Here is a 14274-nt window from a genome sequence, read left to right as displayed (position 1 = left end):
AAGAAACACAGCTGTAGAATAGATGTGTGGAAATTGTCTTTAGCTAGCGAGTGGTTAATTGCTGGAACAAACTTCTATCTGTTGTTGTGGAAGTTGATAGCTTAAATAAATTCAAGGAGGAACTGGCAAACTTTTAGAGGGAATGGATGAGTGAAATTGTTTATTTATTTATTTTTTTTTTTGGTTGATGTTACGTAAGCTCCTACGCTTGTTTTCTTGCGTTACATGCCTCTGACTCTGACTTAATTCTCTGACTCTGTTGCTTTCGACACCAAATTTTTGCAAAAGGATTACTGACATATTATAAAAAACATATTATATTTTGCTGAAATGGATTGATGAATTATGATTGATATGATGTAATGTAATACAGTATATATAATTCAGTGTGTACTCTGTATGACATATACAGAGTACGCACTAAACATATACAGAGTAGGTAGATTGCATAGTACATAGCATTAGCTGCATGGTTGAAAATATGGTTTCAGCGGTGTGCGATTGTGTTTTTTATTGTTTTTGGCGTGATTACTTACTGATAATAATTGTTAGTAATTTAGAAGTTGTAGTTCTAAATTACGTTATAATCTAAATTACGTTAGTAATTTAGAACTAGAGCAATAGCGGTTCTAAATTACTAACGTAATTTAGAAATACTACATGAAATAAGCATCTGTAGTTCTAAATTACTAACGTAATTTAATTTAGAACTACAGATGCTTATTATTTCATGTAGTCAGTGGTGGATTTCCGTACAGGCGCATGAGGTGCACGCCTGGGGCCTCTTAAATAGAGGGGGCCTCAAATCTCAGGTCTCAAAAAAAAAAAAAAATTGTTTCCTTTTTTATTTTTACACTCATCATTATTACCGTTACTGAATAAAACTATAATTTAATATGAGAAGTTAGCAAACTCTTATGCGAATATCCCTACATATTATATGAAATATCTATGCGAACTAAGTGAATCTGAAGTAGAATACGTATTATCATTAATGCTTAGTTGTGCCATTTTTTCATTTAAACATTAGTTCAAATATGTATGAAAGAATTGCGCCACCAAAATGATTAAAACCGCAACACCAAATCTAGAGTGCGTGCTATAGTAAAAACGTGCATGTAGAATGCACACTGTAGTGGTACCAAAAATATTTAGAGGGGTCCTCAAAATTGAATTGCACCTGGGGCCTCTCAAGTGCTAAATCCACCACTGCATGTAGTATTAATAATTACTGTATTAACATATTAAAAATAAGAAATTGCACAATTATAGATGCTTTACGTCAAGGGAGACACTGGGAAAATTTTACAGGTCAAGGGAGGCGTGGGCTCAGAAAGTTTGAGAACCACTGCTCTAGAGAGAAGGATTACCGTTATTTGTTATGTTGCTCTTGCTCTGTAAATTGGTAATTGTTATGTATGATTTGCTGAATAAAATAAAATATTTTTGACATTGCATCAGTAAAGCACATATGCAATTTCACAGCTGGGGGGGTGGGAGGTGGGGGTGTATAAAAGAAAACTGGAAGTGAAGGGTCTAAAATTTAATTTGTTGATTATACTGTGGATCAGGGGTGGGCAACCACCGGCCCGCGGGCCAACTCTGGCTCATGAACGTACTTATTCTGACTCACGGTCGTTTTCAAAATACACCAGGGTTGTTAAAATTAAAGTATCCCTATGTAGAGGGCTCTTGAGTGAGTTCTAGGGCTCGTACTGAAGATAAATTTGGACAACAGGTATAATAAAGAATGCCCTCGCCATTTATTGAAAAAAAAAAAAAATAGTTACAAAATTTGTCACTGTATGGCACGTTATGATTATGCAAATAGCGTAAGTTATTTGCATAATTGTAAGTTATTGCCACAGTGCCACTACTCAGCTCTACTGTACTGTATAAAAGCAAAGCAGTCTGTTCAAAATCATACAGTAGATGTTTCCCTACTCTACAACAGCAATGCTGCAGGAAAAAGCACTATTAGTGAAGCTGTACTATCAGAACAGCAACAAAGCAGCTGCGGCTATCAGAGAATTATGGTGCCAGAAGCACATAAGGCATGGACCTATGACTCTTTATGCTGTCTGCAAAATGATTGCAAAATTTGAAGCAACAGGACATCTTGGTGTTCAACCAGGTAGAGGTTGAAAATGAGTGGACTCCTTTTGCGTTGAAGATGTGGCTATGGCTGTTGTGGATTTATCAAGTCAATCTCCATATGGTAGTGCATGTGTGCCAGCTGTTTCTCATGAAGTGGACATGCTGTATTCCACTGTAAGGCTAGTAATGTGTCACATGTTGCAGTACTATTCTTACAAGATGCACATGCTACAGCAGTTAAAGCATGGTGATGCAGATATTCGTTTCATATATTCACTTCAGTTTCTGGCGCCTATGACAGTGGATATCACTTGGCCATGGAACATCCTTTGGAGTGATGAAGCCCACTTCTGTTTAAATGGACAAGTGAATACACACAACTGTTGCATTTGCGCAACAGAAAACCCTAGAGTTATCCAAGAGGTCCCGTTGCATTCTCCAAATGTGACAGTGTGGTGTGGATTTACGGCCACATTCATGATTGGGCCATCATTTTTTGAACAGGTAACACCAACTGGACCCCGCACCTGTTCCGTCACTGGACAGTGATATTATGAACTGTTGGCAAAGTTTGCAATACCAGAGCTGCAACAACGTGGGTGTCTTCAGGATACCATATTCATGCAAGATGGTGTGCCACCCTACATTCACCATTGTGTCCAGAGATTGCTAAGGCAGCACTTTACAGACAAACGGGTCATCAGCCGTTGTTTCCAGACATCTTGGCCACCCCTATCACTGGACTTCACCCCAAGTGACTTCTGGTTGTGCGGTTTTTTGGAGAACCAGGTGTATTGGGAAGGATGTGAAACTCTGGCAGATCTGAAGGACAGCATTAGACGTCATGCGCTGGCTATTCCAGTTGACATGTTACATTCTGCTGTAGAAAATGCTGTTCCTCGAATGGAAACTGTTGTTGACCAAAATGGAGGACACATTGAACAATTTTAGCGCTGTTCAAGTGATTTGTATTGCCACAGCACCATATAGTGACAAATTTTGTAACCAATTTTTTTGCCAATAAATGTCAAGCGCATTCTTTATTGTACCTGTTGTCCAAATTTCTCTTCAGTACAAGCCTTAGAATTCACTCTAGAGACCTCTACATAGGGATACCTTAATTTTAACAACCCTGTAAGTATAATAAATGGCACGCTGTTTGTTTATTATAGTGTATATATATTTTTTGAATTAATGGAATTTCTGACATAAATTTAGAAAATACTCTGCGCATTGCTACGACAAGTATCAATCCAGATATCGATTAACTGATAAAAATAAACAGTATCAAATCTCCCATTAAATATTATAAAAATAAAATATTGCAATTTTTGTTACTAGAATTGTATTTTTGTAATTTTCTATTGAATTTGTATTTTGTTTTTCTTATTAATAAAATTAATTATATGTAGCATTAGTAGAGGCATTTGATGCAAGAAAGCAAGCTTATGCAGCATCAGCCAAAAAAAAAAAAAAAAAAAACCACTTCCACTTCACCCCTCTGTTTGTTCAAAATACCTGTCCAGCTGAGCCTTAAATTTATTTATCTTATCAACTTCCACGACAAGGGATGGAAGTCTGTTCCACCAACCAACTACCAGTTGGCTAAAGGCAAATTTCCACACATCTATCCTACATCTGTCTTTCCTCAATTTGAATTTATGCCCTCTCAGGTGATTATTCTGAGCAAGAGGCAGAATCCCATCAGCATTGAGCATGCTCAAACCATTCAAGGCTTTATACACCTCTATCAGATCACCTCGCTGGAGCCTAGTCTCCAGACACTGTAATTTGCAAAACTTAAGCCTTTCTACGTAAGAGCACCCCTTTGTTCCATTCACTAATCTTGTTGCCCTTCTCTGTACTCGTTCCATCAGCTCTACATCCTTCTTGAAATGAGGCCTCCAGACCTATACACAGTACTCTAGGTGCGGCCTGACCATTGCCTTATACAAGGGAATAATCACCTCCTTATCCCTGCTAGAAAAATTCCTGTATATCATTGACAATTCACCATGAGCTACTCTTGTAACCCGTCTGCACTGCTCAGAGAACTTCATATCTGCCTGCACAATTACCCCAGGTCCTTTTCATTCTCTACCACTGTCAGTGTAGTACCACAGAGTTGATATGTTGCTCTGGGGTTGCTGTTTCCATATGTAGTACTTTACATTTGTCAATGTTAAACTTCATTTGCCACCTCTCAGCCCATCTGCTTAACCTTTCCAGATCCTGTTGCAGCAGCATAGTGTCAGTAGTGTCCTTGACAACCCTGCCAACCTTTGTATCGTCTGCAAACTTGGACATTAAGCTTGATATACCATCATCAATATCATTTATGAATACAGAAAACAATAATGGACCCAACACTGAGCCCTGAGGGACTCCACTAATAACATTAGTCCACGATGAGGTGTCCATTGATTACCACTCTCTGTCTTCTCCCCCTCAACCACCCCTTTATCCATAGCAGCAATTTGCCTCCAATGCCACACTGCTCCAATTTGTGCAGCAGTCTTCCATGTGCAACAGTCTCGAAAGCCTTTCTAAGATCCAAGTATATAACATCAAAGTTATTCCCTGCATCCAGTTCTTTTGTGACTGCATCATAGTATCCAATAAAATTGGTCAGGCAAGACTTCCCCTTAACAAAACCATGCTGTGTCCGAGCTATAACTGAAGTCTTGTCTAGATGATCCTGCAGTGCTTCTTTAACCAGTGCCTCCATTAATTTTCCTGGAACAGAAGTTAAACTCACAGGTCTATAATTACTTGTGTCAACCTTTGATCCTCCTTTGTGAATTGGGGTGACATTTGCACATCTCCAGTCTGTGGGTACCTCCCCTGAGTCCAAGAAGCTCTCATAATTATGGCTAAGGGTTTGCTTACTTCCTTTGCTGCCTCCTTTAATATAACTGGATAGATCCCATCCACCCCAGGTGCCTTTCTTGTGTTTATCTTCAACAATTTCTGCTCCACTTTACTCTCAGTAAAGTGGAGGAGAAATTACAAGATTCTCTAGCTTACTGCCAGAGTTGAATACACCTCTGGCATTCCCCTCGCTGAATAACTCCTCATGTGTGAATGTCGATGCAAAATATTCATTTAGTTTGTTAGCTACCTGAGCAGGATCATCAACAGTTGACCCATCGATATCAAGTGGACCAATCTGATTCATCCCCTTCCTTCTAGAGTTTACTAAAGTAAAGAACTCTTTGCTGTTTTTCTTTGCATCCCTTGCCAAAGATTTCTCGTAATCTGCCTTTGCCTGCCTAATGTCCTTTGTAACTTGGTTACAGATTAACTTGTATCTATCATAGGCTTTGGTGTCACGTGTTAATTTGTAACACGTGACATATTGTAACTTAATTTGTAACATATGTATGTATAAATATTACAATAAACAATTTTTTCATTATACACCATCTTAATAATCCTAAAAATCATGGGAACTAAAAAATATTTGGCCCACATGTACCTCACAGACATTTGGCCTACTATTTATAAAAATTTACCCACTCCTGCTGTAGATAATACGCTTTAGAGTTGACCTAGCAATTGGTCTTAGAAGCATTTGCAATTTTGGAGTTGGGTATGACAAGGAGTTAAGAAAAGACTCAAAAGAACTGAATTTATAATTAATTTTATTTTAAAAATATGACTACAATTATTATTTTTGGAAGTAGTTATTAACAGTGGGCTTTTGGATAATAGCTTAATAATAATTTTTATTTCATTTTAAAATTAATAATAATTATAATTAATTAATATTACAATCAATAAATAAAAATAATATTAATTAATATAATATAATTTAAATTTTAATTATATAATAATTAAAATAAAGTCATTTATTTTAATTATGAGATAATAATAAAAATAGAAAAGCAAAGGCTCATTTCTGATATTTGGCCATAGGTGCCAAAAATTCTAGTTTTTTGACTGGGTATGGAAAATGTGGCCCTGGCCACAGGCTGATTCATTCTAGGTGCTGAATAGAGTTAAAGACTTGTAATAACTAAAATTTATTTTATTTTAAAAACATGACAATTGTTATTATCAATTATTATACAAACCTTTTATGTAAAAGTATCATTTTATGGATAATGTTTTAAATAATTTTTATAATTTAATTATAATTAATGTGTTGAGTGATAAGGATGCAGTTGTAGGATTTCACTACTAGGGGCAGTGCTTGAATTGTAAAATATTAACCAGAAATTAGCAACAAAAACAGGATTAAAAATATTTCTTATCAAACTTTATCCAGCATATTCAAATTTTATACATCAGTTTGCATTGGTTCTGATATTAAGACACCATGATTATCGACATGGTTTATTGTGACAATATCAAATGGTTAAAAATATTAAAAATACCAGACTTCTTTCCCCCTCTCCCAATGCTAGATTTATGTAGTCTGGTGCCCTGGTACACACAATGTTAGAGGCCCTAAAAATAAAGTTGCAGAGGGCCTTGTACCAATGGTAATCTCATTGCCCAGGGTCCCAAGCTCATGGGGCTGGCTCCCCAGAACAACTGCAGCACTGCACTTCTGTAAATCCAGCCTTGCCCCTTCCACAAAAGTCCACTGTTACATGTCAGTGCACCTTTGTGGAATGGGTGTTGGGAAGTAAATTTTGATTTTTTTTAAACCATTTTGTTTCCACCGTATATTGAGGTTTTGTAAAATTATATGTAGCATTTGTTGAATTAGGGTTTAGAGTTTATTTTTAATTAATTGATCAGCTAATTATAATATTGATTAAACTATTATTGTTATATGCAAGAGAGCCAGCATATAGTATGTTTTTCATGGTACAAATTTCATTTATTTTTATAATATACTTGAAGTGCCAATATTGCCTAGAGAAATTTAGTATAATACTTTTATCAACTCCCAACCTAACATGTAGTATCATGGAGATGAAAGGGTTAAAATATAGCCTTGCCCTTCCCTTGGTTGCTTTTGTTTTCATTCCTGAAAACAAATTATAACTCATTATTTTAGTCTTATTTTATGATACTAGAAATTAAATTTATTTATTTTTTTAGGTACTCAATGAAGTTGTGGTGGATAGAGGGCCCTCACCTTATTTATCTAATATTGATTTGTACCTGGATGGGAAACATGTTACAACTGTTCAGGGAGATGGTAAGTTGCAGCATAAGATCCAGTTTTCAAACAATAATTTAAAGCTGTGATTTAAAAAAAAAAAAAAAAGTAATTAAATATAAAAGTATCACATAACTATAACCATACTTTCTTACTCAGGTTTGATTGTTTCTACACCTACTGGCAGTACTGCATATGCTGTAGCAGCTGGTGCATCTATGATTCACCCCAGTGTTCCTGCAATTATGGTGACACCTATATGTCCTCATTCACTTTCCTTTAGGCCTATAGTTGTACCTGCTGGTGTGGAACTTAAGGTAAGTAATATCAGGTTTTATAAATATAAATTGTGTTGGATACTGACAGTTTGTTGTAGTTTATTATATTTTTTATTTAGGTAATTAGCCCTCCGAGCTTATTCTACGAGCATATTCCTGCACTCTCTGCTTCTGTAACCAGAATATTTAAAGATAACATGGGATGTGCCCATGTTTTCTTATGTGACTTATTCCCTGTCCCCAACTCCCAAAACATTAAAGGCTAAATCTACCATTATCAACTTGTTGGTATGCCACTATATTACATAGAAAGGAACCCTGGTTTTCAAGCCAAGAAGGTTGCTACAGTCATTTTTGTGGGGATCTGATTGAGCGGACTTAATTGTGTGGGGTGTATTTTCTTTTTCTAAGCTGCAACAAACAATGTGGCTATAGATTCAAATTAAAGAAAGATAACCATAGATTGGATGTAGAAATGCTTGTATCATTTTTTGTTACGTTTTAATGAACATGGCGAAGCATTGTAAGTGTTATGTTGAAGAAGGAGCATAATCAGTATTCTGTTGCAGTTCTTCTAATTGAGAATCAGTATTTAAAATGATGTTTTGTTTCAGAAAGTCCTGGCAAAAATAATCAGGCGAATGAGCTATGGAATCACGGTGATTACAGATCTCTTGATATTAGCATTGCATTAGGATTAGTAGTGGAATATTATGCAAGAAAGCAAGCTTATACAGCATCAGCCAAAAAAAAAAAAAAAAAACTTCCCAGTTCACCCATCCATATGTTCCAAAAGTTTGTTCAACTCTTCTTTGAATCTATTTAAGCTATTAACTTCCACAGCGACAGATGGAAGTTTGTTACAGCAATCAACCACTCGCTGGCTAAAGGCAAATTCCTGCACATCTATTCTGAAACTGTTTTTTCTCAGTTTGAATTTATGCCCCCTCAGGTTCATAATGTGAGAAGAATCCCATCAGAACTGAGCCTGCTCAACCCATTCAAGGCCTTATACACCTCAATCAGATCACCTTGTGCCTACTCTCCAGGCTCTGCAATTTGCAGAACTTAAGCCTTTCTTGGTAAGAGCACCTCTTTGTTCCCTCACTAATCTCATTGCCCTTCTCTGTACTTGTTTCAACAGCTCTACATCCATCCTAAAATGAGACAAAAACTATCTGGTTGCCAAAGAATATGTGACATTGCCATTGCTGCATTAGCAGTACTGATCCATGCACTGTCTTGTTAGAAACAGCAGTCTTGTTCAATCCCTTTGAGCAGTGAAATAAGCCATGCAATAAGTTATTGGTGTACTGTAGTTATAATTTTCTTTATGAAAAGATGGCTAATAATATATTCCTTTTGGAAATGGCATAAAAAAAAAGATAATGATATGCATTGTGGAAATGGTACAACACACACACACACTCCAGTGTCAATTTATGCTGCCAGGACAACTGTAGTTTCTGTGATTTTTCTTCTGCAAATGTGACATGATAAAGTGTTATGAATATTACCAGAAAATGGGGCACAATTTAGTATTATATAATGTTTTGACAGCTCCTATAGTGTTTAAATTGTGGAACTTTCATACAGGAAGTGGCTGCTTCCAGTTATAAACTTATATCTGAAAGCACTTTTCTAGGCTTTAATTATATTTTTTTTAGAGATAGAAAAAGACATATACACAAAAAATAACTTTGGATGAAATGTAGAGATGTGTCTAATCTAATATGCTGTTATTTATATTTCAAAAGTGGTGCTTAAAAAGAGGTCTGACAGGAACTAAAAGAGTTCTTTTCATGACTTTTACTTTTCAAAACTGTTTCATTTTAGCTAAATTAGAATTTTAAAAAATATATCTATCTATAATAACTTTAATTTGATACTATGTATTATATGTAGCCCTGTAATTAAAAGTTCAATATTTTTTGCCAAAATAAAAAGTGTAAATTAAAGGTAATGCTTTAACAGACATCTGCACAATTTACAGAAGTCGGTTATTAAAAATTAAAAAAAAAAAAAAAAAAACTAAAAATCAAGATCATGATTTTTAAAGATAATATAAATCATGTACATAAAACAGTATAATCACCAGACAGATCTTTAATTTTCTGTGTGGCTCATTATGGAAGCTTTTATAAACGCTTCCACAATGAGCATTATCATAAAACATGCAAAAAAAAAATTTTTTTTTTTTTTTTTTTTTTATATTTAACTATACAGATATTATATTCTAGTTATTGTTTTTATAATAAGAACAATTTTTTTTTTTAAAGATAATGGTGTCACCAGAGTCACGCAATTTAGCATGGGTATCTTTTGATGGCCGCAAGAGGCAAGAACTTCGACATGGAGATAGGTATGGTGTAGTTTAATATTGAGACATATCTCTCTTATACCACAAGTTTATTTAAATGAATTAAACTGATTTTGAATTAAAAGTTAAATATAACAGTTTTATAAGAATTTCAATAGGCAACATTTTGAATGGATGCAGTTAAATTTTGATAGCTGTCTGTAATTTGTATGATCAACTTTTTAACCTGAAAGTTTGAGAAGGATATAATAGAGAATTTTTTTATTAAGAACTAAATAAAATCTTTATCTAAGTTTTTATTTAGATCTTAATAAAAAAAATTAATAGATCATAATAAAAGAAGTAAGGCAATGTATTGACCTACTGTTGTATTTTTTGAGTTAACAAAGAGGCACAATGCCTTGCAAGCTTCTCATAAGATTTTATATTGTTTTTTTTTTGTATCTTATTTTAGTTTGCTGTACAGGGTGTTTCAAAAATGATGGTCAATAATTTAAAGGTGAAAAGTACAAACCAAAATAAGCAAAAAAGTCCCAGTGAACATCAGGCCACAAATGAACGTTTTTCGAAATAATGAACATTTTCTGTTAATATCTGCCACTGACTATGGGAGCACTAGTTTAGCAAAAAGCTGTGAATCTTTTGGTAAGGGTGGTTTTATTAAACATAAGATAATACATTTTTAATTTTTGGTTTCAACACCACAGGATTTTACAGATGTTACATGTTACAGGATGTTACAAAAGGTGTTCAAAATGCTGTCCTTGCATCCATACGCAGCTTTCTAGTCTTCTCTGCATTGAGTTGTGAATCCTCTCAGGCATTCCTGGGTCATTTCTGATTTGCTGAAAGGCTCCTTCAACCCGACGCTGCAATTCCTCAACTGTGTTAATGTCAGAAGTGTGCACCAAGCTTTTTACATGATCCCAGATACAAAAATCCATAGGATTTAAGTCTGGTGATCTGGGAGGTCACAGTCTGCTGACGAGGCTAGTGGGAGCCAGACGTGTTCAAAGTTGCTGAGTGGATTTTCTTATTTATTGATTTGAAATTATTGTTTTTCTAAAACTTTTGATTTAAATTTAGTAATATAGCATTATTTTGTCATTTTCTGATTAATCTGGTGTATTTATTCTTTACTCGGCCTTGTAATTGCATAAAAGTATCGGTAAGGGTATCATATCCACGTGTTACAAGTTGCAGCTCCGCTGAATGAGAATTTTTTAGCCATATTTAGCCGCTTTATTGACCAATTGATACATCAAATTATTTTCTATAAGTAGCTTATAGACCTAGTCAGGATCGTTAGTTTATTCTGAATTGAGACAGCGAGATTTGGAAGTTAATTAATACTTTAGTGTCCGTAGATTTACCGTTCGTAACTTGCGCCATTGTTATACGATACGTTATATCCCGAACTAGATAGCGTTAGTATAGTATAGTATAGTATATAATATTGTCAATTAATCAGCAAAATCTATTCATTTTGTAAAACTTCGTTGTCAATTAAATTGTACTTTTAACTAAATACATATAACGACTTAGATTACAAATGTAACATAATTAATTAATACATAACTTGATACGGAAGTTATATAAATGGAACTCGTAGATAATATTTGATACTGAAAAATATATACAGTTATAACTGTGTTGGGATACAAGTTTAGGGTTATAATTTTGTACTGAAATTGAAATTAAATCGAAATCATGACTCAGACCAGAGCAGCAAAGCAAAAGGCTCATGCTAATGGGAGTGCTGTGGCTCAGAGGAGAACTGAGGAGGGGCAGTTGCCCTCTGAATCACAGCCTTGTAAAATGCACTGCTTGCATGATGTTTGTGGAGAAATCAGGTACGGGACATGATATTGCCATGGGGGATGTCTTTGTGTGTGCGCAATGCAAGGAGTGTAACGAAATCAGGTGACAACTCAGCGTTGTTATAGGCCTATATGAGAGCTTGAAGGACAGGGTGGATGCCCTTAAAGGATCTAAAGTGAGGGGCCCATCAAGCTCTCAGCTACCACATCAATGCCAGAGCTTGCACTTGGTCATCATGCAACACAGCGGCAACCCCCAAGGCAGAATGCACTGGGCCTACAGGAACTAGTAGTTGTTGGTAACTCTATTGTCAGGGAAATGGGGAACATGCTTTGTAAAAAGGATAGGTGGAACAGGACCAGGATATGTCTGCCAGGGGCAAAGGTTGATGATGTTGTAGAGCGCATATCATCTTTTAAGGGCACAAAAGGTGATATAGTTGTACACGTTGGCACTAATAATATTAAGAGTAGGAGACCGGCAGAATTACTTAACTAGTACAAGTCACTGTTGAAAAAAAGGCGTGAATTAGGATTGAATTTGAAAGTGTCTGCAATTCTGCCCAGACACGATAGGACGGAGTATATGATGAGAGCCTTGTCAATCAATTCGGCCCTGGAAAGATTGTGCAAGGCTCAAGGGGTAGAATTTTTTTCAGCCTGGTCTGTACTTGTTAACAGAAGGGACTGCTTCTACAGGGATGGGATACACTTAAATAGAAAGGGTGCAAGAATATTTGCTGATGCTATTGAGTCAGTGTTAGGTGGGTCAGAAAACTGCTAGTTTAGGGGGATACAAGGACTAATAGATTAATAGTAGCCACTGGCAGAGGTGAAAGTGATTCTTGCACTGCTTCTATTGGAATGAGCAGAAGCCTGGAAAACAAGATGCAGGATATTTCGGAGACTGCTGGGAGTCATTGCGGCACAAGTAAACATATGGGTTGTGTTAGGGTAGCTAAGAAAAAGAACAGGTGCATGTATACTTGCGTGTACACCAATGCTAGGAGTTTGGTAAATAAATTTGATGAATTTGATGTATTGCTCAAAGCATCAAAGGCAGATATTGTTGGGATATCAGAAACATGGTGTCACACAGATATAAGGAATGCAGAACTGGAATTTGGGGAGTACAACGTCTACAGAAAGGATAGGAAGGGAGGAGGGGTTATGCTATTAGTTAAGAAACACACAAAATCCAAGGAAGTGAAGCCAGTTGACATCGCTGGACAGTGCAGTGTCGAGTCAGTTCGGTGTGACATAAGTATTGGGAGATCAAAATTGAGAATCGGAGTGTGCTATAGATGTAATGACTATGATGAGTATAATAAGAAACTGTACAGGGAAATAGAGTGGGCCAGTAAATCAGAGAGTCTTATAATGAGGGATTTTAATTTCTCAGATATTTATTGGAATTTGTGGGTTGGTCACTCGCATATTAGCAAGGCTTTTGTGGATTTATTCGATGATTGTTTTCTACATCAGTATGTTCTGGAGGAAACTAGAGGGAATAATATTCTTGATTTGATTATCAGTAGTGATTCTTCATGCATTAAGAATCTGCAGATAGAGGTACCACTAGGTGGCAGTGATCACAGTATGCTGAAGTGGGATTTACTCAAAGAGGTTACTACCATCAGGGGTAAAGGGAAGGGTTATTGCTTTTGTAAAGGCGACTACGATGGTCTGAGACAGTATTTAAATTCTATACAGTGGGACTAACTGATGATGTTACCAACAGCAAATTCAAAATGGGAAGCATTCAAAAAACTTATCTTGGAAGCTACTAGGCTTTACATACCAACTAAGAAATATTGTTCAAGGTTTAGGCCTAAATGGATGTCAGATGAACTAATGAGACATATGGCAGAGAAGAAAAATGCATGGGATACATATAAATTAACACAGAAGCCTATGATAGATATAAGTTGATCTGTAACCAAGTTACAAAGGAGGTTAGGCAGGCAAAGGTAGATTACGAGAAATCTTTGGCAAGGGATACAAAGAAAAACTGCAAAGAGTTCTTTACTTATGTAAACTCTAGAAGGAAGGGGATGAATCAGATTAGTCCACTTGATATTGATGATCCTGCTCAGGTAGCTAACAAACTAAATGAATATTTTGCATCGACATTCACACATGAGGAGTTATTCAGCTAGGGGAATGCCAGAGGTGTATTCAACTCTGGCAGTAAGCTAGATAATCTTGTAATAACTGAGAGTAAAGTGGAGGAGAAATTGTTGAAGATAAACACAAGAAAGGCACCTGGGGTGGATGGGATCTATCCAGTTATATTAAAGGAGGCAGCAAAGGAAGTAAGCAAACCCTTAGCCATAACTATGAGAGCTTCCTTGGAATCAGGGGAGGTACCCATAGACTGGAGATGTGCAAATGTCACCCCAATTCACAAAGGAGGATCAAAGGCTGACACAAGTAATTATAGACCTGTGAGTTTAACTTCTGTTCCAGGAAAATTAATTGAGGCACTGGTTAAAGAAGCACTGCAGGATCATCTAGACAAGACTTCAGTTATAGCTCGGACATAGCATGGTTTTGTTAAGGGGAAGTCTTGCCTGACCAATTTGATTGGATACTATGATGCAGTCACAAAAGAACTGGATGCAGAGAATAACTTTGATATTA

The 14274-nt window shown here is 36.0% G+C and overlaps 1 protein-coding gene across 3 annotated transcripts in view; it reads left to right on the top strand.

The window, feature by feature from the left end:
* The window catches only part of LOC150090634 (NAD kinase-like), a 109887-nt gene that overhangs the window by 83222 nt on the left and 12391 nt on the right, over positions 1 to 14274 (top strand). For all 3 annotated transcript variants that reach the window (XM_090371921.1, XM_090371903.1, XM_090371912.1), the window contains exons 8-10: positions 7153 to 7252; positions 7373 to 7530; positions 9771 to 9853. In XM_090371921.1, coding sequence (XP_090228047.1) covers positions 7153 to 7252; positions 7373 to 7530; positions 9771 to 9853 — 341 coding nt within the window. The remainder of the gene's footprint in view (positions 1 to 7152; positions 7253 to 7372; positions 7531 to 9770; positions 9854 to 14274) is intronic.

This window comes from Mastigoproctus giganteus, chromosome 1 (genome assembly GCF_048544385.1).
Source record: "Mastigoproctus giganteus isolate SK-2022 chromosome 1, ASM4854438v1, whole genome shotgun sequence".
In the NCBI taxonomy this organism is placed as follows: domain Eukaryota; kingdom Metazoa; phylum Arthropoda; class Arachnida; order Uropygi; family Thelyphonidae; genus Mastigoproctus; species Mastigoproctus giganteus.
Note: the sequence above shows the minus strand (reverse complement) of the source record. Positions and strands in the feature narration are given on the sequence as shown.